We start from the raw sequence: 26,132 nt of genomic DNA, 5'->3' as shown, positions 1-26,132 counted from the left end.
AGTAATAAAAAAATTGCCCTGTTTAATAGTTTGCGCATCAATAAGATCATGCATTTCCCCTAAAGCATCAATGACTGCTTGTAATCTTTTTGTGATAGTTGTGAATGAGGCCCTTTACTTTTTAATTTGATAATGCTGCCCGTTATTCCCATACAAAAAAAAAAAAAAAAAAAGACTCCAGGTCCTATATATTCTTTGCTTATGTAACATGAATGAACTGCATGTTTGCCATCCTCCGAAATTTGCTCATTGGTGCTGTGTTCAGGAGACTGTGATGATGGAGGATCTGTAGCCTTTGCAGGGTCACTGCCATGCTGGAGTGTGAATTCGCCCCATGTGTAGGTTGCAGATTGATGCCAATTTCCAATATATAAACAATAATATGTTTAAAGTGTTACTAAACCCACAACAGTAAAATCAGTCTGTATATGCAGTAAAGCATGCTTGTTATACTCGCTGTGGAAGCTAAGTGGTTAATCCTCTACATTGTGTAAAAAGGCTGTTTGATCCTGTCTTCTCTGTTTGTTCCTCCCCTGCTTCCACATTCCTCAATCTATCTCCTGATAGTACAGAGGCTTGGGGGCACTCTGCACATCCTCAGTTTGGTGTGTTTTGCTAGAGTGTGTGTTTTTGTTTTGTTTTTTGTTTTTTTATTTTTTGGGAGGGTTCATGTAATCAACACAGGGCCAATCAGCACTCTCCAGACAGAAAGTCAGGGGTCATGCAGACCCATAGGACAGTGAGAGCAGAATGAAAACTCCTACAAGCTTTAACTAGTGCCCCGCCAGACACTAATAGGAGTCACAAGACTGCTATATACTGCTGATGAGAAAAGGTATCTAGCAGTTTATATTTACTAAAATAATTGCATCTTCATGTTCTGCATGCTGTGGGAGACCAGATATAGTGAATGCAGGGTCTTGGGTTAAGTAACACTTTAACTCATCCTGCTATTTTAACTAAATCTCCTTGCCTCTGTAAGTCACATAACCCCCAAAACAGCAGATGATACCGAAAGGAAAGGTTTGCTTCTCTTCATAGGCCTTGTTAACTTTTCTCGTTCTAGCGTTATAGTTGTGACCAAAAAGATCAGTTTTGAGTTTATCATTTCAAATGATTTTGTTAGAGAAGTTTTGAGGCTTATCTAGGGGCTGTTTGGCACACACAGCCATTTGTTAACTTTTTTTTACTACTGAACTGCGTGCAGGCAGTCTGTAGAAAGTGAATTGGTACACCTCAACTGTACTGACTAAAGGTTTGACAGATCTGCAGGGGCTGGTTTGCTGACCTGGACGCAGAGCTTGTACATCCGGGTATGTGCACCCATACCTGTCAAACTCCGCTGCGTGTGTGTGGGTCTGTTCAGCCAGTGCAAACCCATTTACCAACTATAGGCTGTGGAAAATAGAGAAAAACAGAGGACACACTGGCCTAGTGCATTATCCAATATAAATGTATTGAAGATAATTAAAATATAAATAAAATTACTCACAAGTGTAGGTAGTAAGCTCTCACATCATTATATATATACATATACACGCACACGCACACACTTTTATTCTAATTGCTAACCCTCCCACAACATGAGTCAAAGATTATTTGGCTGCCATGTTGTGGGAGGGTCAGCAATTAGATTGAAAGTGTATGTATATATGGGCTGCATGATCAGTTGTCATCTGGATGAAGGGTTACCTTCGAAAGAGAGGCAGAGACCCTGGTAAGGTCCTCCTTGAGCTTTAGGCTTTGGCATGTTTGGGAGTTTGTAGCCAATTGCAGTGGCTTGATGTGCGAGCTTACTACCTACACTTGTGAGTCGTTTTATTTTAATTATCTTCATTAAGTTTATGTTGGAAAATGCACTAGGCCAGTGCGCCCTCTGTTTTTATCTATTTTCCACAGTGTCATGAGGGCAACCCCATAACTAGAGGGCAGCAAGGCTGTGCAGTTATATCCACCTGTGACTGCCAAATCCTCCTCAGATTTGTACCATCGCACCAATACGTAGGAGAATATAACTGCTGCTGTTTATGTTGGTGACCAACTATAGGCTGCCAGGATAAAAAGGTAAACAAATGGCTGCACAGGACTGAGCATCTTTGTGAATAACCCCTTCGTGAAAAAGCAGATTATTTATTGCTAAAATTTAAAAGCCACTCAAATAGACTTTGCACTTTACAAGTGTAGTTGCACTCATTTTCCCCAGAGCTTAGTGAATGTGGAGAGCTTCACTACATTCACTAAGCTCTGGGGAAAATGAGTGCAACACAACTTGTAAAGTCTATTTGTCTTTAGTAAATCTAGTTTAGTTCTAGTAATGATTCATTTCCAGGACTTCTGGAGACAGAGGTAGCAGAGGAACTGGCTTGGTTGAAGCTTAATAAACCAACGATCCCTGGTGATATTCAACCTTGGGTTCTAAGAGAACTTCAATGTATAGTTGTTGGACCATTCACTGAACTTTTTATTCATAGACTTCAAAAACTTGATATGTACAGTCTGGAGGAAAGAAGAAGGGAAATGGGAGACGCAATTGGAACCTTTAAATACATTAGGAGGATGAAGGTTCAGGAGGGCAGGATTTTTAATATTTAAGCCAAGATTAAGACCATGGGGACATGACTTTAAATTAGAGAGAGGAAAGTTCAAAACCAATCTTAGAAAGTGTTATTTTACCAAAAGGGTGGTTGATGCTTGGAATAAACTACCAGCAAAGGTACCGAAACAGTAAATGTATTCAAACATGCTTGGGACAAACATGGATATATACTCAGACAAAAATGTTAACAAAAACAAACATTTTTAAAAATGGGTCAGATTTGATGGACCACTTTGGTCTTTTTTTTTTTTTTGCCATCACTCATCTAAATCTACCCCAAAATGAAAAAAAAGTCTTGAGCCAAATCATAATTTATTTGTTTTGTTGAGGGCATAGAAAGGGTTCAAACCCTATCTTTTTTTTGTTTTTGCTTTCTGAATCCTGTTGGGAAGATGCGTATTTACTTCCAGTCCCAGAGACACAGGAGGAAGCAGGAGGAAATGCCTATATATATATATATATATATATATATATATATATATAAAAATTATTGGAACAGGGTGTCTCTATTGGAATATTCCCCCCCCCCCATAAAATATTTGGGTGACCACTAAATTTCTGGATTTGCCATCACTCTGTGCAGGTGACATTGTTCACCCACACAACTAGAAAGGACGCAGCACTGACTAAAAGTGCTAAATGTGAGATTTTTGGTCCATTGTGGTGAGTTGGGCAGCTCATTCTAGCGAAAACACACCAAGCCCAGAGAGTGAATCTGTCGCTGTCTCATTGATTACCTCTTTTTTATCTTAACCACTTTCCCTCCGGAAGGTATACCCCCCCCCCCCCCCCCACCCACATGACCAGCCCATTTTTTTTTTGTGATGAGGCACTGCGTTACTTTACCGGACAAATGCACGGTCATGCGACGCTGTACCCAAATAGAATGTATGTCCTTTTTTTCCTTTTTTCCCCCCACAAATAGAGCTTTTTTTTTTTCTCTTAAGTCCTCCGACAGTCGCCGCCAATTGACACAGTCTTCACTTATGGGGTATTGACTTCAGCTCCACAGGAGTTTCTAGGCATAAGACTTGTAAAAGAACAATAAATCTACATAGTCACACCCATGGGGGCTGTCCTACTAGTCCAATACCCCCCTGAAATAGCCATCCCAATTCATTTTGTCTTCTGCCTAGCTTAGGAGTGGATAGGCTTCCCTGTGCTGAGGCTACAGTCTCAGCCTTCCTTTTTTTTCTTATGATTTATTTTCTGGAAATGTCATTTTTCTTTACATTGCTAGCTGTTTATTTTGTCAGCGCTAGTTAGTTAGATCTTCGGATGAAGACGGCATTGCGGAGCTGGGAATCGGACTGACTGTCCTGGTTCTCCAGGACAGATGGTCAGATGGAATCCCAGCCCGCCATCGAGCATTTTGCGGGCTATGTTTTCGCCCTGGCCTCATAAACGACCCATCCCTGTCCCTCAGGGATGCAGCCAGGTGAGGTAACTCCCTCACGGGACACAGCATAGGTTCTTCAATGCATTCCTAGTGTCCTGCGTTTTTGGCTGGTGGCACTCCCCTGCCATCTGAAGGTGGGCGGTTTCCTGCTTGATATGAGGCACCCCACGCCATCGGTACAGGTAAGTACATTCTGTGTGGGGCCTCTGTCTGGGGTCGGCAGTCCATGTGTGTCTGTGGTGTCCCTTGTGTCTGTGCGTTTTTTGGGCTCCCTGCGGGGGTGCTTTTCCCTCACAGCAGCGCTGTGTGGGGTTTTTGGGGGTCCCTCTCCTACATGTCAATTGGGGTGCTTGGGGATGCAGACACATGCGGCGACCGTTGCGTGGTAAAACACCACCGGTCCACCATTTTTAATGTGGGCAACATGTCTGGCTTCACTGTGGGCGCTTTTGCAGCATGCTATGTAGTGTATTTTCACGCCTTGCGGAGCCATCTTGTGTGTGGCAAAGCGATCGTTCCGAGCACATGTCAGCGGCCATCTTGCCGAAGCCTCCCATTAGTTTACATCCATTTTCCCTTGGCCTGCAGCCTGGTTCAGCCTCCAGAGGTGACATCACTTCCTCCTTTCTCACAGGAGAGTCCGAAGGAGCTGGTTGTGGGGTGGGGTTCTGTCCTGCTGTTCTTTTTCCTGCCTTGCCTTGTGTACTTTTCCTGGTCAATTTTATCCCTGCGGGGGCTCTGTGTATCACAGTCTTATAGCGGTGTACTGGGGAGGGGTCCGCAGCGCACTTAAAGGGCCTGGTTCGGGAAAAAAAAAAAAAACTTTTTCTTTTCTAATATGGAATCCCAGGATTCCAGCAAATTCCCACCAGCTTTGGTGGGGGGTTCAGGGTCCACTGCATCCTCTAACCAGACTGATTTGGCTGCTATTGTGGCAACTTTGGTGTCAAAAATGGATGTGCTGATGTCTGAACGTGCTGCTAGGAAAAGGCCTAGGATTTCCTTTTCTTCTGATTCTGAGTGTGACATGGTTGCTGTAGGTAGCGTGGCTCTTTCAGGGTCTCGCTCTTCTCAGGACCCGCAAGAGTCCGAGGGGGAGGCAGAGGTCGCAGGGGTGGATGGATTCACCCCCCCCCCCCCCGGGTCGCCCAAGGAACGCGCAGCTATGGATGAGTTGATTCTAGCAGTGAAGGAAACACTACATTTGGAGGATGAGCCCACTCCTCCGGGCGTCGTGTCCTCTTTTGGAACACACAGGACCCGCAAGACGGCGCAGGTTTTTCCTTGCCCCGCAGAGTTTCACCATAAGGTGACTGAGCAATGGCGTAATTTGAAGAACACCTTTGCGGTGCCTAAGAAGTTTCCACTTCTCTACCCTTTTGCGGCTACTACGGCTGCCCGCTGGTGTGTGCCTCCTCAAGTGGATCACACGGTGGCCAGGTTGAACAAGTCTACCCTGTTACCCACTGAGGACTCCCCGGTGTTTAGGGATCCTACTGATAGGAGACTGGAGTCTCTTGCCCGTCATGCCTACACGGTGGCAGGTTCCATGCTCAAGCCTATTTTTGCCTCTGTAATGGTGACTCAGGCTGTGGCGGATTGGACCAAGGTGCTCAAACGCACCCTCGTGGCCGACTCTACCCCTCCCACTAATGTGGACATGGTGGAGCAGATTCATAGTGGGGTCATGTATTTGTGCCATGCGCCTGTCCAGTGTTGCTGTGGTTAACCGTCGATTAATCTGGTTAAAATGCTGGTCGGCTGACCAAAAGTCCAGGAAGACGGTGGCTGACATCCCCTATGCGGGGTCTCGCCTTTTTGGGGAATCCTTGGACGAATTGGTTAAAGGTGTCACTGGGGGTAAGAGCACTCTGCTCTCCCAGAATCCCAAGGGCAAGGTTTTCCGCGGTAAGCGGGGCCCGTCCTTTAAACCTACTCAAGGGTCCTTTCGTGTCTTCAGAGCGCAGAACAAGGTAAAACCCTTCAAGGGCCAAGGTAGTTAGAAGAAGCCCTGGTTTGGCAAACAAAAATCCGGCCAGGCCAGTGCGGCGGCTCAGTCCTGAAGGGGCGCCATCACCCGTTACAGGGGTGGGGGGACATTTGCACGGTTTCCTACAACCTTGGCTGCTCCGAATCACGGACAGGTGGGTTCAGGAAATCATTAGGTCAGGGTACAAGATCGAATTTCTTTCACGGCCGGCAAACAGATTCTTTCCCTCAAATCTTCATTTGACCCCAGGGCGGTTACAGGACCTGCATTAGGATCTTCTCGCTCAGGGGGTGATTGTCCCAGTGCCTCATGGGGACAGGTTTCGGGGGTTACTATTCGAATCTGTTCACTGTGCCCAGAAAGGAGGGCAAAGTGCGTCCGATTCCGGACTTGAAAGCGCTGAACCGCTTTGTGTGCGTTCAAAAATTCCTCATGGAGTCACTCCGTTCAGTGGTGGCCTCCCTGAATCCGGGAGAGTTCCTGGCTTCTGTAGACCTGAAGATGCGTATTTACACATCCCCATTTTCGAATTTTGCTATTGCGGAGGATCATTACCAGTTTGTGGCGTTACCTTTCGGTCTCGCTTCGGCTCCAAAGGTCTTTACCATAAAGTGTTGGCGCCTGTTGCGGGCACAGGGCATCGCGGTCTTGGGATATCTGGACGATCTCCTGTTAAGATCGAGTCCCAGTCAGGACCTGCTGTGCGATCTGTCCACTACAATCCAGACGCTTCAGGAGTTTGGTTGGACGATCAATGTTCAGAAGTCGACCTTGTCGCCTTCGGTTCGTCTCCAGTATCTGGGAATGGTTCTGGACTCTGCTAAAGCAAAGGTGTTCTTGCCGGAGGACAAGCTCCGGACTCTGCAGAACGAGGTCAGGTCCCTCTGGGACACCGACTTCTCGTCACTCAGGACCTGTATGCGGTCCCTGGAGTTGATGGTGTCAGCCTTCGAGGCGATACCATTTGCCCAGTTTCACACGAGATCTCTCCAGGCAGAGATCCTCGCCAGGTGGGACAGACTACCTCAGTCCTTGGATCTGAGAGTGTCTGAGCCACCAGACCAGAACGGATTTCTTGTGGTGGCTTCAGTCCCCGGCGGTGTCGGATGAAAAATCCTTCCGGCCAATTCTGTGGACGGTAGTTACCACGGATGCCAGCCTGTCGGGCTGGGGTGGCGTCCTGGGCAACCTGTCTGCCCAGGGCACCTGGTCGAAGGAGGAATCCTCCCTTCCGATAAACATTTTGGAATTGAGAGCGATCAGGCTGTGCCTGCTCCATTGGTCGGATCGCCTTCAGGGCCGTCCTGTGCGGGTGCAGACGGACAATGCCACTGCGGTGGCTTACATCAAGTACCAAGGGGGCACCAGGAGTGCCCGGGTGGCCCAGGAGGTGACCGGTATTCTGTCCTGGGCCGAGACTCATGTCCCGGCGTTGTCGGCAGTTCACATTCCGGGTGTGGAGAATTGGCAGGCCGACTATCTGAGCCGCCAGACCTCGGACTAGGGGGAATGGTCCCTACACCCCGAGGTGTTTCAAATGCTGTGTGCGAAGTGGGGATCCCCGGATGTGGATCTGTTCGCGTCTCGGCTGAACCACAAAGTGGAAAGGTTCGTGGCAAGAACACGCGATCCTCTGGCAGACGCCTTGGATGTGCTGGTGGTGCCTTGGCGTCAGTATCAACTGATATATGCCTTTCCTCCGCTTCAGCTGTTGTCTAGGTTGGCCTCGGAACCATCACTGGTGATTCTGGTAGCACCGGACTGGCCTCGCCGGTCCTGGTACGCGGACATCGTTCACCTGGCCGTAGAGCCTCCGTGGCGGCTGCCATTGCGAGAAGATCTGCTGTCCCAGGGCCCGATCTTCCATCCTGCTTTACAGTCGCTGACTTTAATGGCCTGGCTGTTGAAAGCCAGGTCCTGAGAGACAGGGGTCTCTCCTCAGAGGTTATCCCTACTTTTGATCAAGGCTAGAAAAGCCTCTTCTGGTAGATTTATTACCGTACATGGAAAGCTTATTTTTTGTGAGTCCAGGGGTTTCTCTCCTCGTTCTTACTCTGTGTCGAGAGTGTTAGCTTGTCTCCAGACTGGGGTGGACAAGCGCCTTGCGTTGGCCACGATTAAAGTCAGGTCTCTGCCCTGGCTGTTCTTTTCCAGCGACCTGTGGCGTCTCATTCCTTAATTTGCACCTTTGTTCAAGGTGTGCGGCACTTGGCCCCTCCTAGGAAGGAGCCCTTACCTCCATGGGACTTGAACTATGGTTCTGTCCGTGTTACAGAGTTCCCCGTTTGAAAACACCAGGGAAATCTCGTTGCCTATGCTATCAAAAAAGGTGGCTTTCTTGGTGGCGATCACCTCTGCTCGCAGGGTGTCGGAGTTGGCGGTGTTGTCTTGCTGCTCCCCTTACCTGGTGGTTCATAGGGATAAGGTGGTCTTGCGACCTAATCAGTCTTTCTTGCCAAAGGTGGTTTCGGAATTCCACCTGAATGAGGGCATTGTTTTGCCTTCGCTTTGCGCGAATCCCAAGCATCCGAGAGAGGTTGCTTTACATGCCTTGGATGTTGTCCGGGCGATCAGGGTCTACCTGTCGTCGACTGAATCCTTTCGGAAATCGGATTCTCTGTTTGTGCTTCCTGAGGGACCTCAGAAGGACAGTGAGGACATTATAGTCATGGCTGCGTCTGCAGCAACCATTGCCAAATGGATCAGACAGACCATTATACAGGCCTATTCGTTGCCAGAACGGGTTCCAACCTTCCCTGTCAAGGCGCACTCTACCAGGTCGATGAGTACGTCCTGGGCCTATCGGCATCAGGCCTCGGTGGCCCAGGTGTACAAGGCTGCGACTTGGTCGTCGGCGCACACTTTCTCAAGATTCTACAAAATTGATGTTCTGGCATCAGCTGATGCATCCTTTGGCCGCAAAGTTCTCTGTGCGGCCGTTCCTTAGGACACCCTGGTTTTTCCTCTGGTTCCTAGCTGTTGGGGTTTTCTTCTCGTTGGTTATTTGTTTTCCTGGGTTGTTGCTCATGTTGAGCCTTTGTTTTTTTGTTACCCAGAAGGTTACCTTCTCGTACGTGTAAGGTTCCTTTCTCTGATGTGGGTACTACGTTGCTTTTCTGGCGGTTGCGTTGCCCACCCCTCATGTCTACACTGCTTTGGGACATCCCCATAAGTGAAGACTGTGTGAATGGGCGGCGACTGTCGGAGGACTTAAGAGAAAACTGAATTTTTGTAAAATCTTACCGTAAAATTCACAGCCGCCCCTCTTTTTGGGGTCTTTTTTTATACACTTTCACTGCTTGCGACCAAACTGAATTGGGATGGCTATTGCAGGGGGGTATTGGACTAGTAGGACAGCCCCCATGGGTGTGACTATGTAGATTTATTGTTCTTTTACAAGTCTTATGCCTAGAAACGCCTGTGGAGATGGAAGTCAATACCCCATAAGTGAAAACTGTGTGAATGGGCGGCGACTGTCTGAGGACTCAGAGAAAGGGATTTTACAATAATTCTGTTTTTTGGGTGATATTTAATCACCTCTGGGGATTTTATTATTTTTTTTTTTTTTTTTTTTTTGTGCTATAAAAAAACAAAAGTCAATTTTGGGGAGAAAAAAATATTTTTTACTTTCTGCTATAAAACACATCCAATAAAAAAAAAATGAAAAACTCTATAATTTCTTGATCAATTTAGGCCAATGTGTACAGCCAAAAGTTTTGAGAATTGACACAAATATTCATTTTCACAAAGTCTGCTGCCTTTAGTGTTTTTAAATCTATTTGCCAGATATTACTATGGTATACTTAAGAACAATCGCCAGTATTTCATAAGCGTGAAAGGCTTTTATTGACAATGACATTAAAGAGGAGTTCCAGTTATTTTTTTTTGTTTAATAAAAGTCAGCAGCTACAAAAAGTGTAGCTGTAGATTATGCAAAGAGTCAATATTTGCAGTGTTGACCCTTCTTTTTCAAGACCTCTGCAATTCGCCCTGGTACGCTGTCAATTAAATTCTGGGCCACATCCTGACTGATGGCAGCCCATTCTTGCATAATTAATGCTTGGAGTTTGTTAGAATTTGTGGGGTTTCTTTTGCTCACCCACTTCTTGAGGATTGATCACAAGTTCTTTATGGGATTAGGGTCTGGGTAGTTTCCTGGCCATGGACCCAACATTTGGATGTTTTATTCCCCAAGCCACTTAGTTACAACTTTTGGGTTATGGCAAGGTCCTCCATCTTGCTGGAAAATGCATTGTTCGCCACCAAACTGTTCTTGGATGGTTGGGAGAAGTTGCTCTCGGAGGATGTTTTTGTTTCTTTATTCATGGCTGCATTCTTAGGCAAAATTGTGAGTGAGCCGGCTCCCTTGGCTGAGAAGCAATCCCACACATGAATGGTCTCAGGATGCTTTACTGTTGGCATGACACAGGAGTGATCTCCCATTTTCTTCCCTGGATAAGTTTTTTTGGTTGCCACTAACAATCAAACCTCCATTTGGAGCTTTAAGTCTGTCATTCCAACTCCATTAGCATTACAAAGTGATTTCCAGTCTTGACCTCATCAACCCTGACACCTGTGTTAACGAGAAAATCACTGACCTGATGTCAGCTGGCCCTTGTGTGGCAGGACTGAAATGCAGTGGAAATGTTTTTTTATGGGATTAAGTTCATTTTCATGGCAAACAGGGACTTTGCAATTAATTGCAATTCATCTTATCAATCTTTATAACATTCTGGAGTATAAGAAAATTGGCAGCATAAAAACTGAGGATGCAGACATTGTGAAATATAATATTTGTGTCATTCTCAACACTTTTGGCCAGGGCTGTATTCTGCTACATATTTTTTTGTAAGCAAAAACCCAATAAGCGTATATTGATTGGTTTGCGTTTAAAGTTTTTGTTAGTGTCTACAAACTATGAGATATTTATATGTATTTCTTTTTTTACTAGTAATGGCAGCAATCAGTGACTTATAGCAGGACTGCGATTTCGCGGCGGACAGTCAGACACTAACTGACACTTTTTGGGGACCAGTGACACTAATACAGTGATCAGTGCTAAAAAATATTCCCTTGTCACTGTACTAATGGCACTGGCTGGGAAGAACCCCTTCAGGGGCGAGCAAAGGGTTAACTGTGTGCTTAGCTAGTGATTTTGTATACTGTGGAAGGTGCTTCTACTACGGGAAGGCATGGATCTGTGTCCTCCTTGCTTTGAAGAAACACAGGACCCATGCCTTCCCTACTGACAGAACGGTGATCTGCCTTACTTATTAAGGTAGACCGCCGCTCTCCCTCCATACCTAAGGATTTGGGGGGTGCCGGCGGACATCGAGTCCCCTACCCGACAAGTGCGCCCCCCACCCAAAATTGTCGTACTAGGTACGTGATCTGGCGCAGCAGTGCCACTTTGCTGCTGTATATGCAAGTTATCGGTTGGCAAGTGGTTACAGTATAACTAAAGGCAAAATGTTCCCTTGTTACGGAGATTCACCCTCTCTTTTTGTTCTGTTTACCATTATCATTTAAAGCGAAAGTAAAAGAAAAACCCACATTTTGGGTTGTCCCCAGAAAAGTAATAGAGGGGAAATCTTCCAATGGGGACACTAGTTCTGGTGACATAGGGGTCCCAAAAGAGATTTCCTCTTACTTGCTGTTTGTCTATGGGACAGGAAATTTCCCTTGCTCTATCTAAAATGGGAAAAAAATGCCTAAAGTTCTACTTTAATCTAAAACTGAAAAGCAAAAAGGAAGTGAATCCCAAAACACAGGAGTTAGTCAACAGGTCAGGACACTAAAAGTTAGGCAACTTCAATAGGGATTCCACATGTACAGAATTCTTGCATGTATGCAATGCTTCATTAGACCTATTAAGTTCTGTTGTGTTTATTAAATTGGAGTCCTGAAAAATAATTGTTTGAACTTTTTGTGTGTGTGTGTGCTTGATATATTTATTGCAGATTCGCCGAGCATTCCGCAGCATTAGAAACACTTTACCTGAGATCCTCTACGTCTTCCTTCTCTTTATGTTCAGTGTCCTCATTTTCTCTCTTATGGCTTTGAAACTTTTTGTGAACAGGTAAGCAAAGCCGCATGACCTCCTTTTTATTTGCATATCTCTTCTCTTGATTCCATGCTGTTCTTTAGTTGCATGCACTGTTTGCTCCACTGTTATGCCCTAAGTGAGGACATTATGGTCATAGTAATCTACTACAGTTACTGGGCACTGCACCTGTTCGATCTGCATTCCCAATACTACAAACGTGTCTAAAAGTAGACCTTTTTTGGCCATGTACAGTGGGGAAAATACATTTTTGATCCACCGCAAATTTTGTAAGTTTGCCCACTTACGAAGAAATTAGGGATCTATAAATTAGGGATCTATAAATATTAAAGGTGTATTTTCAAGGATAGAGACAGAATATCAACCAAAAATCCAGAAAAACACATAATACAAATGTTATAAATTGACTTGCAGTTTAGTGAGTAAAATAAGTATTTGATACTCCAGCAAAACATAATTTGGTGGGGACACCCTTGTTGGCAAACAGAGGTAAGATGTTTCTTGTAGTTGGTTACCAGGTTTGCACACATCTCAGGAGGGATTTTGGTCCACTCTTCTTTACAGATCTTCTCTAAATCCTTAGGGTTTCCTGATTGTCACTTGGTAACTCGAAGTTTCAGCTCCCTCCCATACATTTTCTATAGGATTAAGGTCTGGTGACTGGCTAGGCCACTTCATGACCCTAATGTGCTTCTTCTTGAACCACTCCTTGGTTGCCTTGGCGGTATGTTTTGGGTCATTGTCATGCTGGAAGACCCATCCATTACCCATCTTCAGTGTTCTGGCTGAGGGAAGAAAGTTCTCGTCCAAGATTTTACAATTCATGGCCCTGTCTATTGGCCCTTAATGCGGTAAAGTCGGCCTGTACCTTTAGCAGAGAAACGGCTCCAAAGCATAATGTTTTCACCTCTGTGCTTAACTTTAGGGATGGTGTTCTTAGACATAGTCTCCAAACACAGTGAGCCGAGTTAATGTCAATGAGCTCAAATTTGGTCTCATCCGACCACAGCACTTTCTCCCAATCCTTCTCTGAATCATTTAGATGTTCATTGGCAAACTTCAAATGGTCTTGTACATTTGCCTTCTTGAAGAGGGGGACCTTGCAGGGGCGCTGCAGGATTTCAATCCATGGCGGCGTATTATCAATGGTTTGTTTGGTGACTGTGGTCCCAACAGCCTTGACATCATTCACAAGCCCCCCCCCCCCCCCATGTAGTTCTGGTCTGATTCCTCACTTTTCTCATCATCATCCTTACCCCATGAGGCGAAAACTTGCAGGGAGCTCCAGACAGCGGGTGATTGGTTATTTTGTATTTCTTGTGACCAAGCTTCTTGCTGATGGTCTTGTAGCCCATTCCAGCCTTGTGCAAGTCTACATCTTGTCCCTGACCTCCGTTGACCGCTCTTTGGCCTGGCCCATGATGGTAAGCTTTCAATGGAAGAAAGAGATTCTGTGGGCAGGTGTCTTTTTATACACATAACGAGTTGCGTTCGGAGCACCTTCTTAAATTGACAGGACTAATCTGTGTACCACATGAGCACATACTGTAGCCAGTCTGTGGGAGCCAGAATTATTGTTGGTTGGTAGGAGATAAAAATACTTATTTTACTCACTGAACTGCAACTCAATTTATAACATTTGTATTGTGTGTGTTTTTTCTGGATTTTTGGTTGATATTCTGTCTCTATCATTTAAAATACACCTATGATAACAATTCTAGACCCTTAATTTTTTTGTAAGTGGGCAAACGTTCAAAATCTGCATGGGATCAAATAATTAATTTCCCCACTGTATTTGTTGTAGGTTGTGGTCCCCCAATAAGCCAAAACCTCTATCTTTTGCTGCAGGAAGGGTATCCACTAATCTCATCTTTTTAAGTTTAGGTTTACATTTGCGAAAAATTATCTGCAGTGGATTGCTTTTTAGAGGAGTTTGACAGACTACGAGGATGTGATATGCAGCCACCTCACCTACTTGTCATAACCCCATAAAACTTGCAGCAATCATGTGCAGTGCACAGGGTTCCAAGGCAGTTTCAGCTGGACCCTATTCACTTGAATCCATCCTGAGCAGCAGTGGTACTGCATGCCCTAGGAGGTATCATTTTTGCAAGTTCATGTGTACAGCCCCATCCGGCTGCCTTTGCAATTGGGACTCATCTGCCTTTTTTTCCACCCCTCAGCTGCAAGTGTGAATTTGCCCTAACACCTCATGAAGGATCCAGTCTTTTCTGACTGTGAAACATCAAAGATTTCAAAGTATACAGTCCAGCGTCACATGATTCTCAAAGTTTTAAAATCTCCGAGCTTACTCATAAGGCTGTGATAAACTGTTAAAGCCCAACTCTGGGCAATTTTTTTTCCCCCATGCTGTGGGGTTGTGCCCATATTGCATTGGCCAACTGCTCGTTTTTTCTAGGGGTGAGCATAAAGTTTATACTCGCCTGCTCCGCCAATCCTCCTGAAAACCATGCCCCCATATGGTCCACGGGTGGCCTGTGCCTGTCTACAGAACTGTGCTCTGAGCATACGAATGTCAGGAAAAGTCTATTTTCAAGACCACTAGAGCACAGGGGAACAGGAGCCCCAGGGACCGGTCTTTTGCAGGGAGGACCAGTGGGTCAGGTAAGTATATCTCTGCTGTCCACTCCCCTTAAACAAAACAAGCCGTTAACCCGTGCAGTAGGACGGCATGCAATTTTGCCTGGAGTTCTGCTTTAAATATTTAAATAACTGGTAATTGTTAAGTAAACCCAATAAACTGTTCCAGCAGCAGCAAGTTTTAACGATTGGTTGTAATTAGTTGCTAAGGACCAGCCAACACAGCCCAATATTTCTGACCTCTGTGCAGCAGATTTAGTAATCAGGAAGTACAGAGGTTTACATACAAGTGACAATAAGAGGTGTGTGTGTGCTGTTGCAATGGAGATTTTCCAATATTTTCGGTAAACTTTGTGACCAATCCCTTCTATTCAAGAGGAAAAAGCATGAAGATTGACAGATATATCAATGCTTCTCAACAACAACGTTACAGAACCTCCTTGTTAAGTTCATAATTTTTTTATAAATGTTTAAGACTCTGATGACACGTTTTAGATTATGTCACTGGTTCCCCTTGCATTATCAGCAGGCTGTTTGGATGTTCTTTTTTAGAAGTAAGGAACATATTTAGTGTCTTTACTTTAGTTCTTATTGCTTGTGTTTTTCGTGCTGTGCTTATTTAAAAAATAAAAATTTAATTTGCAGAAAACTCAAGACAGCTGATGGAGAAGCTTACTTTGAAAACTACCTGGAAGCTGTATTTAATCTTTATGTGTTGGTGACTACTGCTAATAGCCCTGATGTCATGTAAGTTGTAACTGTATTTATTAAACGTTTTTTATTGGCAGATACTGAATATACAATTTCCTCAAAGTGGATTAAAGAACATTAAAGCGGAGTTCCGGCCTCAAAATCCACTTTGGGCCATCCGCTTGCTCAGTGTCACCTAAAAAAACATTTTTTTTTTTTTTTTTTTTATAAATTACTTAGCTTGATATTAAAGAAAATATACTTACCTTTCTTCCACTTCCTGCGGCCCGCGCCGTCACTTCCTGCTTGCATTGATTCCTGGGAGCTGAACGTCATCGCTCCCAGGAATCAATGCGCCTGCACCAACCCGCTCGTCCGTTCCGGTGCAGGCGCGTCATTCCCTGCTAAACAGCTTCTGGGCATGCCCAGAAGCTGTGCAGGGAGGACGCGCCTGCCCCGGAAGTGACGAGCAGGGCCGGTGCAGGGCATTGTGGGACCAAAGAGGACACGGAAGAGGACGCAGAAGAGGACGCACTGGCTTCAGCTGCCCACGCCTGAGATGCCAGCGCTGGAGAAGAAATTTTCAAGGTAAGCATTTCTTCTAAAAGGTAAGTGTGACCTGGGACAGTTCAGAGGCTATCCATTGTGGAATGCACTAGCCCTGACTGTCCCGGGGGTACTTTTAGTGAAAAATAGTTTCCGAGGCCGGAACTCCGCTTTAAGTCTCGACCCACACTGATGCGGTTTAGCGATTTTCTGTGCATTTTCTTAACTGTATCACAATTGCACTCTGTTCATGCAAACCGCTACTGTGTCAATGTTAAGTCAAAAACCGGTCGCAAAACTCCGTACAATTGGCTAAATCTGATCGCATGGGTGTTCACACCCATGCGATCCAATTCCAGTGCGGCAAAAAAAAAAAAAAAAAGATGCTTGCACCTTTTTTTGTGCGGGTGCCTTGCGATTTGAGCCATGAAAAATTAATGGGCTCAAAACGCATTGCAAAGAATCGCATGTGATTTTAACAGGAATGCGGTGCAATTCCTGTCTGAATCACATGTGGTTTTAACACACCACATCAGTGTGGACCAACACCTAAACCTCTAACATTTGATCATTCGGGTTTAGCAAAAGACATGGATCCCCAAATAATCCCTGACTGTGGAAACTTCACATTGGACCTCATGGAACTTGGATTCTGTGCCTCTCCACTCTTCCTCTAGGAACTCTGGGACTTTGATTTCCAAATGAATTGCAAAATTTTTCACAGTTAGTGATGATTTGGGAAGTCATGCAATCTGCTGGTGTTGGTCCACTGTGTTTTATCAAGTCCAAAGTCAGCGTAGCCCTCTACCAGGAACTTTTAGAGCACTTCATGCTTCCCTGTGCTGACCAGCAATATTGAGATGCAGATTTCATTTTCCAGCAGGACTTGGGCACCTGCCCACACTGCCAAATGTACCAATACCTGGTTTAATGATCATGGTATCACTGTGCTTGATTGGCCAGCAAACTCACATGACCCAAACCCCATAGAGAATCTGTGAGGAATTGTCAAGAGGAAGATGAGAGACACCAGACCCAACAATGCAGACGAGCTGAAGCCCCTTTCAAAGCAACCTGGGCTTTCATAATACCTCAGCAGTGCTACAGGCTGATTACCTTCATGCCACGCCGCATTGATGTAGTAATTCATGCAAAAGGAGCCCCGACCAAGTATTGAGTGCATACTATACTGTACATGGACATACTTTTCAGTAAGCCAACTTTTCTGTATTAAATTTCTTTTTTTTTTTTTTTTAATTGATCTTCTGTAATATTCAAATTTTCTGAGATACTGAATTTTGGGTTTTCACTAGCTGTAAGCCATAACTGTCAAAATGAAAAGAAAGAAGTGCTTGAAATATTTCACTCTGGATGTAAGGCATCTATATAAAATATACTCTGCGCTAGGTCAGCCGCGACATAGCCCTACCAGACGGGGGCTGGCCTGCGAGTTAAACGCCTCGCGAGGTCGTATACGACCAGTTCTCTGCCTGAGTCGCATAGTTCCTCCTGGCCGACAGCCCCCTAATTTCGATGGCGAGGGGTTCTGTCTGGAGCAGTGCCCGCCTGGTTCCTCGTATGGTGAGTAGCTGTCCCCCCACCCATCCCCCTGGAGGGTTTTTGGGTGAATGTGGGCCCCTCGTTGGGATGGTCGTCCCCCAGGTTCCCCTCCTTCCCATCAGGCACCCCTCCATCTGCCCCCCCCCCATCTTACCCCCCACCCAACTTATGCTGGGGCTGTCTGGGTGGTCTGGTCCACCTCCTGGGGTGGGGGCAGGCCACTATACTGGCGATGGGGGCTGCGCCGCCGGTGACTGGACGATCAGCTGTGTGGGGGAGGTTGTACCTGGTGGGGGCTCCTGCCAGGTCCCCCTCTCCTGTTTAGGCCTGTCCTTGAGGCCTAGGGATTTCTCCTGGGTCCCTGGGAGCCTCGTGGTTCCGCCATTTTGTTGTAGCTTGTGTGCTCTATGCATGGCCGCCATGTTTGTGTAGTCCGGTGGTCATTTTGCGGTGGTTTGCCATTGAACATAGCGGCGGCCATGACAGTGGAGCCCTGTGGGTAGTGATTTCGGTGGAGGGAGCCCCTCCTCATTCCCCTGGTGCTGGCTCCTGGATAGTTTCACTTCCTGATCGCCGCTGGTGGCTGCAGGTGCCTGTTTTTGCTGGGTGGTGTGTGTGGTGGGTAGGGATGTAACGATATTACCGCTATTGCGGTATCGCGGTGTTTTACATGGCCCGATATCGTCGTGGTGGGTGCACGGTCTGACCGCCGTCTGTCTCGTCGGCTCCTGTCTGCTGTCACTCACTCACCTCTATGCTTCTATGCTGCTTGCTTACTGGCCGAGCCGAGGCGAGCGGCTGCCAGTTGGTTGGAGCAGTGTGGGTGGGCGGGTTGTGAGGCGGAGCCAGCGCACGAGAGCGGCGGACTCGGCGGAGCAGAGCCAGCTTCCACCGCAGGCACCACGGCAAGACAGTGACACCGGACCGCCGGTGAGTAATGTGTATAAGTGGCTAAAAGAGCAAAAAGCAGACCTGTCTATGGCCAGCTTTATGTAGAGTATCTGCAGATAAAGCAAACACAGATGCTCAGACAGATAATGTAGGGGAGCAGGAAGGAGCACATCCTGAAATCTGTGTAACGTCTTTTCTCTCTCTATCCTTTATGCAATATCAATGAGGTTTTCAAAGGTAGGTTTCAAGCTGGTAGGTGGCTGTAATGAACCTTTTAAATAGTTCATTTTATTCATATCCAGCTCTGTGCGGCGGGCGGCAAGCATTGTGTCACAGAATGTGATGGGAACTACGTGTGGACAGCCGGGGGCAGGCGACTGTCATTGCAGCACAACGCTAGAACTTTGGGACTTCTCTAGTGACGTTGAAGGTGTAGAGACACTGCACTAGAGCATGGCCTCGGATCCCAGACAGTGTCAGCCGACTTGTTCAAGCAGAACGATAAACCAGAGCCAAATCGCAGAGCAGATAAAGTCAGGACTGGAGCAAGCTTGAAAATCAAGGCAGGCAGCAGGCAAGGGCGGAAACCAAGACCAGCCATAACAGAGATAATCCAAAGTATCAGAGAATAAGACAAGAGAAGACCGATTCTGAGAGTACTCACCAGATTCTGAAGCTTGGAAGGCACACACCTTTGATCAGCTCACAATATAAACCCTACTTGGTATTTAACAATACCGTGAGCTTTTCCACAATATCGCAATAAATATCGTACCGTGAGGTCAATATCGAAATTGTATCGTACCGTGAGATTTTGATATCGTTACATCCCTAGTGGTGGGGTCCTCTCCCTCTGTCCTGAGGATCACTTGGTGCTTTGTGCCTGGCGACCAGGTGGTGCTGCCAGCGCAGTGGGAGTTGTCCCTTTGCAGTGTTTTACACTTTTTGTGGGGTTCCCCTGGTGACTCATGGAGTCTTTGGAGCATATCTCCCCACCTGATCCCCTCTGAAGCTGCGGGGCCCTCCAGGTCCCAACCATCCCTCGAGGCACTGACAGTGGTCCTGGAGTCCTTTGTGTCCCGGGTGGAGGTGGCTTTTGGGGGCGACGGGCTAACAAAAAGCGCCCCCACCTTCTCCTGCCTCATTTGTCTCTTTAGATCCTGAATCTGATTCGGCCGCCGCAGACATGGGTCTCCCTGCTGGGTCTGCGACCATGCTCCCAGAATCCTCAGATAGTGAGGATGATTCCTCCACATCTGCAACTGCGCACGAAAAGGCGCTGGTAGAAGCACTGATTGTATCTGTGCGTGAGACCTTGAAGGTGGAGGACGCAGCTGCGACGGAGGTTCCCTTTTGCACTCACAAGCCATCCAGCGCGGCAAAGGTGTTTCCTTTCCCCGCTTATTTTGACAAAATTGTCGCTAAGAGTGGGGATGACCAGAGTGTCCCCTTGGGGTCCCTAAGTGATTTACTAGGCGGTACCCCTATGAGGAGTCCCTTATTAAGAAGTGGACTGTTCCACTGGTGGTGGATTCTCCGGTTTCCAGATTGAACAAGGCAACCATGATTCCGGTTGAAAAGTCCCTGGCCTTTAAGGATCCGACTGACAGGAAAGCGGAGACTGTGGCCCGCAATATGTACACTCTGGCTGATTCAGCACGAAGGCCGGTATTCACCATTGCCCTGGTGTCCCAAACTCTAACTAGGTGGGCTAAGCTTTTATGCCGTGACCTGGAGGGAGAATGGCTCCCCCCTGCCTTTGCTGACCTGGCAGACCAGCTGGTCCAGGGGCTGCAGTTTATCTGTGATGCCTCTTTGGAAGCGGTTCCTCTAGTCGCTAGGCTCTCTGTTTCGGCAGTGGTCCTCTGGCGTGTCTTTAGGCTCAAATGCTGATCTGCGGACCAAACTTCTAAAAAGGCCTGTTTGGAGCTACCATGGATGACCTAATTAAAGGTCCCACAGGGGGAAAGTGCACTTTTGTTTCACAGGCTACTAAGGGCAAGGAACCTCGTCGTAGATGTCGGCCCTCCTCCTTGGCTCCTAAAAAAAATAATGTTTCTTTTCCTTTTAGGGCCAACTGACAAGGGCTCAAAGTCTTTCAGGGCCAAACGAACAAAGCCGAGAGCGGGCTTCTCCAGACAAGGCTCCTTCAGCCTGAAGGTGCGCCCTCACCCCTATCGGGGTTGGGGGGGACCTGTTCCTTCGCTGGTTTCCGGACTCGTGGATTTCCCTGGTACAAGACAAGTGGGTTCACGAAGCCATTCGGTCTGGCTACAAGATCAAGTTTTGCTCTTGTCCCCCAGCAAGGTTCTTTCCTTCTAACTTGTGCCTGTCCCCGGACCGCTTACAGGGTCTGTTTGGGGCGGTACAAGACCTGTTATGTCAAGGGGTGATTGTTCCGGTTCCGACTTCGGAAAGTTTTCAGGGTTTTTATTCAAACCTGTTCACAGTTCCCAGGAAGGAAGGTAAGGTGTGTCCAATCCTGGACCTCAAGGCACTGAACTGCTTTGTGCGGGTGCAGAAGTTCAGGATTGATTCCATTTGCGCTGTGGTGGCATCCCTGCCTCAGGCGGATTTTCCGTGCCTCTGTCAACATCAAGGATGCTTACCTACACATTCCAATATGTGACGGTCACCAGCACTTCCTCCACTTTGCCGTGGGAGAGGAGCATTATCAGTTTGTGGCATTACCCTTTGGTCTTGGTTCTGCTCCTTGGGTCTTCACAAAAGTGGTAGCCCCGGTGCTAGCATTGTTAATCCAACGGGGGGATCCCAGTACTGGGCTACTTGGGCGACCTCCTACTGCTCTGGTGGAAAACCTGGAAATCACCATACGAACTCTGAAGTCTACTCTGGTTCCATCCAATAAGCTGGACTGTCTGGGTCTTACTCTGGACTTAGCCAGAGTGTTCCTTCCTTTGGACAAACTCCAGAAATAGCAGGCTGCAATTCGTCTCCTGCTGTCCAGTAGATGGTTATCTCTCCGGACTCTCATGCGGATGCTGGGCCTGATGGTGTCTACCTTAGAGGCTGTTGATTTTGCACAGTTCCATACGTGGTCTCAGCTGGGCAAATTCTTCCTCCCCTTGTTTTAAACGGTGCCAGGCTGTCCGGCTGGGGAGACATCCTCCGCAAGAATTCTGCTTCGGGGATCTGGACCCTGGAACTCTGGGCACTCAGACTGTGCCTGGGCCATTGGATGGATCGTCTTCAGGGTTGCCCAGTGTGCATTAAAGTGTCTGTGAAGTGTCCTAGCAGCTATGGAGGTAGCCAGCATTCTAAGGTAGGCAGAACGGTACGTTCCAGCCCTCTTGGCCGTACACCTCTCGGGGTGGAAAATTGGCAGGCGGATCACCTCAGTCGGCAGGTGTTGGACCAAGGAGAGCGGTCCCTTCATCCAAGGGGGATTTCATCAGTTGTGTCTCCGGTGGGGCATCCCCGAAGTGGATCTGTTCGGCTCAACAGAAAGGGGCAGAGGTTTGTGGCTCGGTAACAGGATCCCCTGGTGGACTCCATGGACGCGCTTGTGGACCCATGGGGTCAGTATCGTCTGATTTACTCTACAATTTCTGCCAAAACTTCTAAGCAGGATCGAGGCAGAAGGAATTCTAGTCATCTTAGTGGCTTCAAACTGGCCTTGCCTGGCTTGGTACGCCGATCTGGTGCGGCAAGTCGCCGATGTTCCTTGGAAGCTTCCTCTCAGGGAGGATCTGCTGTCCCCAGGACCAATCTTCCATCCTGGTTAGTTGCTGGCTTTGACTGCTTGGTTGTCGAATGCCAGGTGCTGATGGATAGAAGTTTATCTGAGTCGGTGATTGCAACACTGTTAAAAGCTAGGCAATGTACCTTTTTAGGAAAGATCTACCATTGTACGTGGAAGATGTACATGGCGTGGTGTGAGTCCCTTGAGGTTCATCCTCGCTTATTCTTGGTGGCTCAGATTTTGACCTTCCTTCAACAGGGGGGTTGAACAGAAATTGGCCTGGAGGTACCATCAAGGGCCAAGTGTCAGCTTTGGCAGTCTTCTTCCAACGACCCTTGGCCACCCACTCCCTGTTCTGTTCTTCAGGGTGTCCGACATTTTGGTTCCCTCAGTGTGCTTTCTGTTACCACCTTGGGACCTCCATTTTGGTGCTTTCCGTCCTCCAGAAGCCTCACTTTTGAGAATTTTCGGGAGATTCCCTTGCTTACGCTGTCTCAGAAGGTGGCTTTTTTTGGTGGCTATCACCTCTGCGCGCAGGGTGTCGGAACTGGCGGCGTTATCCTGCTGCTCACCTTACTGGTGATTCACAGAGATAAAGTGGCTCTTTGCCCCTGTCCGTTTCTCCCAAAGGTTGTCTCTGATTTTTATTTGAAGACATTGTGTTGGCTTCCCTGTTTCCTGGGTCAAAACATCCAAAGGAAATTGTCTTGCATGCCTTGGATGTGGCCCGGGCAATTAGGGTGTACCTGGCAGCTACTGAGTCTTTTAGGAAGTCAGACTCACCATTTTATGCTCACGGATTGGCCTCTGAAAGGGTTGTACGCTTCCTCTGCGACCATTTCAAGGTGGATCAGGCCTATTCCATCATGGGTCAGGTTCCTCTTTTCCCTGTCAAGGCACACTCTACTCGGGCACTTGTTGCCTCCTGGGCCTCCCGTCATCAGGCGTCAGTGATGCAGGTTTGCAAGACGGCTACCTGGTAGTCGGTGCTCACTTTCACAAAGTTCTATAAAGTGGATGTGATGGCATCTGCCGATGCTTCTTTTAGCCGTAAGGTTTTGCAGGCTGCTGTTTAGAGGACCTGATCCTCTTGAGGGTGTATTGCTTTTCAGGTGAGCTCCAGTTGTTTTGGTTGAGCTCCTGTTGCCTGGTTGGCTACTGTTTAGCTTTTGGGAATTTTTTCGCTCTTCCCACCCCTCATGTTCAACACTGCTTTTGGGACATCCCAATGGTTATGAAGATCAGGAGCTGTGACCGTCAATGAACATCAAGGAAATGGATTTTACGGTAAGTCAAAATCTAAATTTTTTTTTTTTCTTTAAGAAGGTAAATATAAAATATTGTATAAGAATATTATGTAGTCCTCTTTCCAGGCCGAAGCTGTAACTCAAGGCATCTTTTTTTTTTTTTTTTTTTTGCTTTTTTTTTTTTTCTGTTTTCTTTTAAAAGACATGTTGTTTACTTAGTTCAGTTTATATATATATATATATCATACAGTATCTCACAAAAGTGAGTACACCCCTCACATTCTTGTAAATATTTTGTTATATCTTTTTATGTGACAGCACTGAAGCAATGACATCTTGCTACAATGTAAAGTAGTGAGTGTATAGCTTGCATAACAGTTTAAATTTGCTCTACCCTCAAATAACTCAACACACAACCATTAATGTCTAAACCGCTGGCAACAAAAGTGAGTACACCCCTAAGTGGAAATGTTCAAATTGGGCCCAAAGTGTCAATATTTTGTGTGGCCACCATTATTTTTCAGCATTGCCTTAACCCTCTTGGCCATGGAGTTCACCAGAGCTTCACAGGTTGCCACTGGAGTCCTTTTCCACTCCTCCATGACGACATCATGTAGCTGGTGGATGTTAGAGACCTTGTGCTTCTCCACCTTCTGTTTGGGGATGCCCCACAGATGCTCAATAGGGTTTAAGTCTGGAGACATGCTTGGTCAGTCCATCACCTTTACACTCTGCTTCTTTAGCAAGGCAGTGGTTGCCTTAGAGGTGTGTTTGGGGTCGTTATCATGTTGGAATACTGCCCTGCGGCCCAGTCTCCAAATGGAGATCAATTGACCTGCACATGGAGCACATGCTTGGTAAGGTGCCAAAAATTGGGCCTTTGCTGTTGGTGGTGCCTGAACACTGTAACCAAGGCCTCGCAGTTACTCTTGCTGGGAGCAGAAATGGGACCTGCTGAGACCAGGAGCGTGAGACCGTAGACTTCCGGGTTGGCGGAACGCAAGCGTGGAGCGGCGTTCTATCTACTAAACCAACCGAGATTTTGATTGCAATTGAAGGCGGGCTGTTTGTACGATAAGTAGTAAGTGCAACTTTTATCAATAAAATTTTGGTTGTACTGGCTTACTGCACTATGAGAGTCTCCTTTCTATTGCATTTATATGTCCTCTAAATCGGAGTTCCATCAATACCTGGTCATACATCTTTACTGGTGAGAGGAAAGATATGTGGATGGCCCGGATTCATTGTGGATACCAATGCTTATTGTGACCCCCTATAATCAAGGGGTCATATCCTTCTGGTGAGGAGTATTTATTAAGAACACTGGGTGAAGGTGTGGAGGTGAAGGTTTCACATCACTTCTATCAAGTCTATGCTTTTAAACATTGCTGCGATTAACTACATAATCACCTTGATTTTTTAAGCACTAAAAGGACTTTTATTTATTTATCTATTTATGCATTTATGCTGGGTTGTGTTTTTATCTATTGTTGTGGCTCCATTTTGCTACTGATGTTATTAAGCACTGTTGGACTGTTTTCATATAAGTTTTTTATCTATTTATATGCACCCAAGCAATTTTTGTGAATATTGTTGTTGAGCGCAATATATACCCTCATTGTTTTTAGCACTCATGATATGCAGATTGTAGCCCAACTTCCCTCTCAAGCCCCAATATTAGCTGGTGCAATTGCACATCAATGTTCAGTGCTTTGGAGGTGGGAGGGGGGAAACCAGGCTCTCAACTAGGAATTCTGCCAAGAGTACCCTGGAATTCTGGTCACCAAGGATGCTGAATAGAAGAAATGACCTGATGTGAAGGTAGTTAGAGATTCCAGGGTCAGGTTCTTTTTTTTACAGTGCTACAAGCCTTTGTGGTGGAGCCTGTCTTTGCCTCGTTCACAAACTGCTTACAGATTCCAGGGTAGTAAAGTACCTTTTCAGCATCAGTACTAGTGAGCTGACAGTTCTGGAATGAGTTGAAAAATGGTACCCCCAGCAGACAAGTATATAGCCTTATACAGGATTTGTGGTCCACACTGAACAACCATTTATTTGATGGTGTTTTAGAAAAACCATATATATTTTTGTTTTTATGTGTCTTGTTTTATATTTTTTGTGGGCTAAAATTGCATTGCAATTGTACAGCTTTTAAAGATCTCATTGTAAAACTTAAGTAAAAGGATCCATATCCACTTTTCTGTATGTTTGTAATTAGTATGCAAAGTATTGTTGTCATGTATTTCTTTAATGTCTTGTTTTTAGGATGCCAGCTTATGACTACAACTGGTGGTATTCCATTTTCTTCATTGCCTACATTATTTTGAACACTTACATCTTCATGTCAGTCTTCTTGGCTGTTGTGTACAACAATTACAGGAAGCACTTAAAGGTAGATCACTCTTAATACAATTAAACAGAATTAAAAAAAAAAACAGAAATGCGCTATTCTAATAAGTTTGGTAAAAAGACCCTGGTTGACTACTTGAACCACATTAAGGGCCCATTCACACCAAAAACTGTCCGTTTTTGTATGCGCAGTGATGTGCATCATGCATTTAAATACATTTAAGTATAGGTATAAGGTAAAAGGCGCTGGTATAATTTATAATAATTTTTTTATATATGTGCAATATACTGTGAATGATTTTACAATAAAGTGCATACTCTCTGTGCAAAATGTGCTATAAATAAATTCTTCAAACATAAAGTGCTATCTGTATGTGCAAAACAAACAATATTTGTGGTTTGTTTTGGGTATTGGTACTTATTTTTAAAAATTGTGCTGACAATTTATAAAAGTACTGACAATAGTGCTGAAATAAATACTTGTTCCAAATCTAAT

The 26,132-nt window shown here is 46.1% G+C and overlaps 1 protein-coding gene across 1 annotated transcript in view; it reads left to right on the top strand.

Annotated features, from left to right (window-relative positions):
• Positions 1-26,132, top strand: part of LOC309550624 (two pore calcium channel protein 1-like) — a gene marked incomplete at its 5' end in the record, with an annotated part of 96,911 nt that overhangs the window by 27,412 nt on the left and 43,367 nt on the right. The window contains 3 exons of the mRNA XM_082250962.1: positions 11,946-12,064; positions 15,296-15,397; positions 25,553-25,679. Coding sequence (XP_082107088.1) covers positions 11,946-12,064; positions 15,296-15,397; positions 25,553-25,679 — 348 coding nt within the window. The remainder of the gene's footprint in view (positions 1-11,945; positions 12,065-15,295; positions 15,398-25,552; positions 25,680-26,132) is intronic.

The sequence above is a fragment of the Pelophylax lessonae genome, assembly GCF_965119305.1.
Source record: "Pelophylax lessonae genome assembly, chromosome: 3".
Classification (NCBI taxonomy): domain Eukaryota; kingdom Metazoa; phylum Chordata; class Amphibia; order Anura; family Ranidae; genus Pelophylax; species Pelophylax lessonae.
The sequence above is the reverse complement of the archived record's forward strand: the minus strand, read 5'-3'. Positions and strand labels throughout refer to the sequence as shown.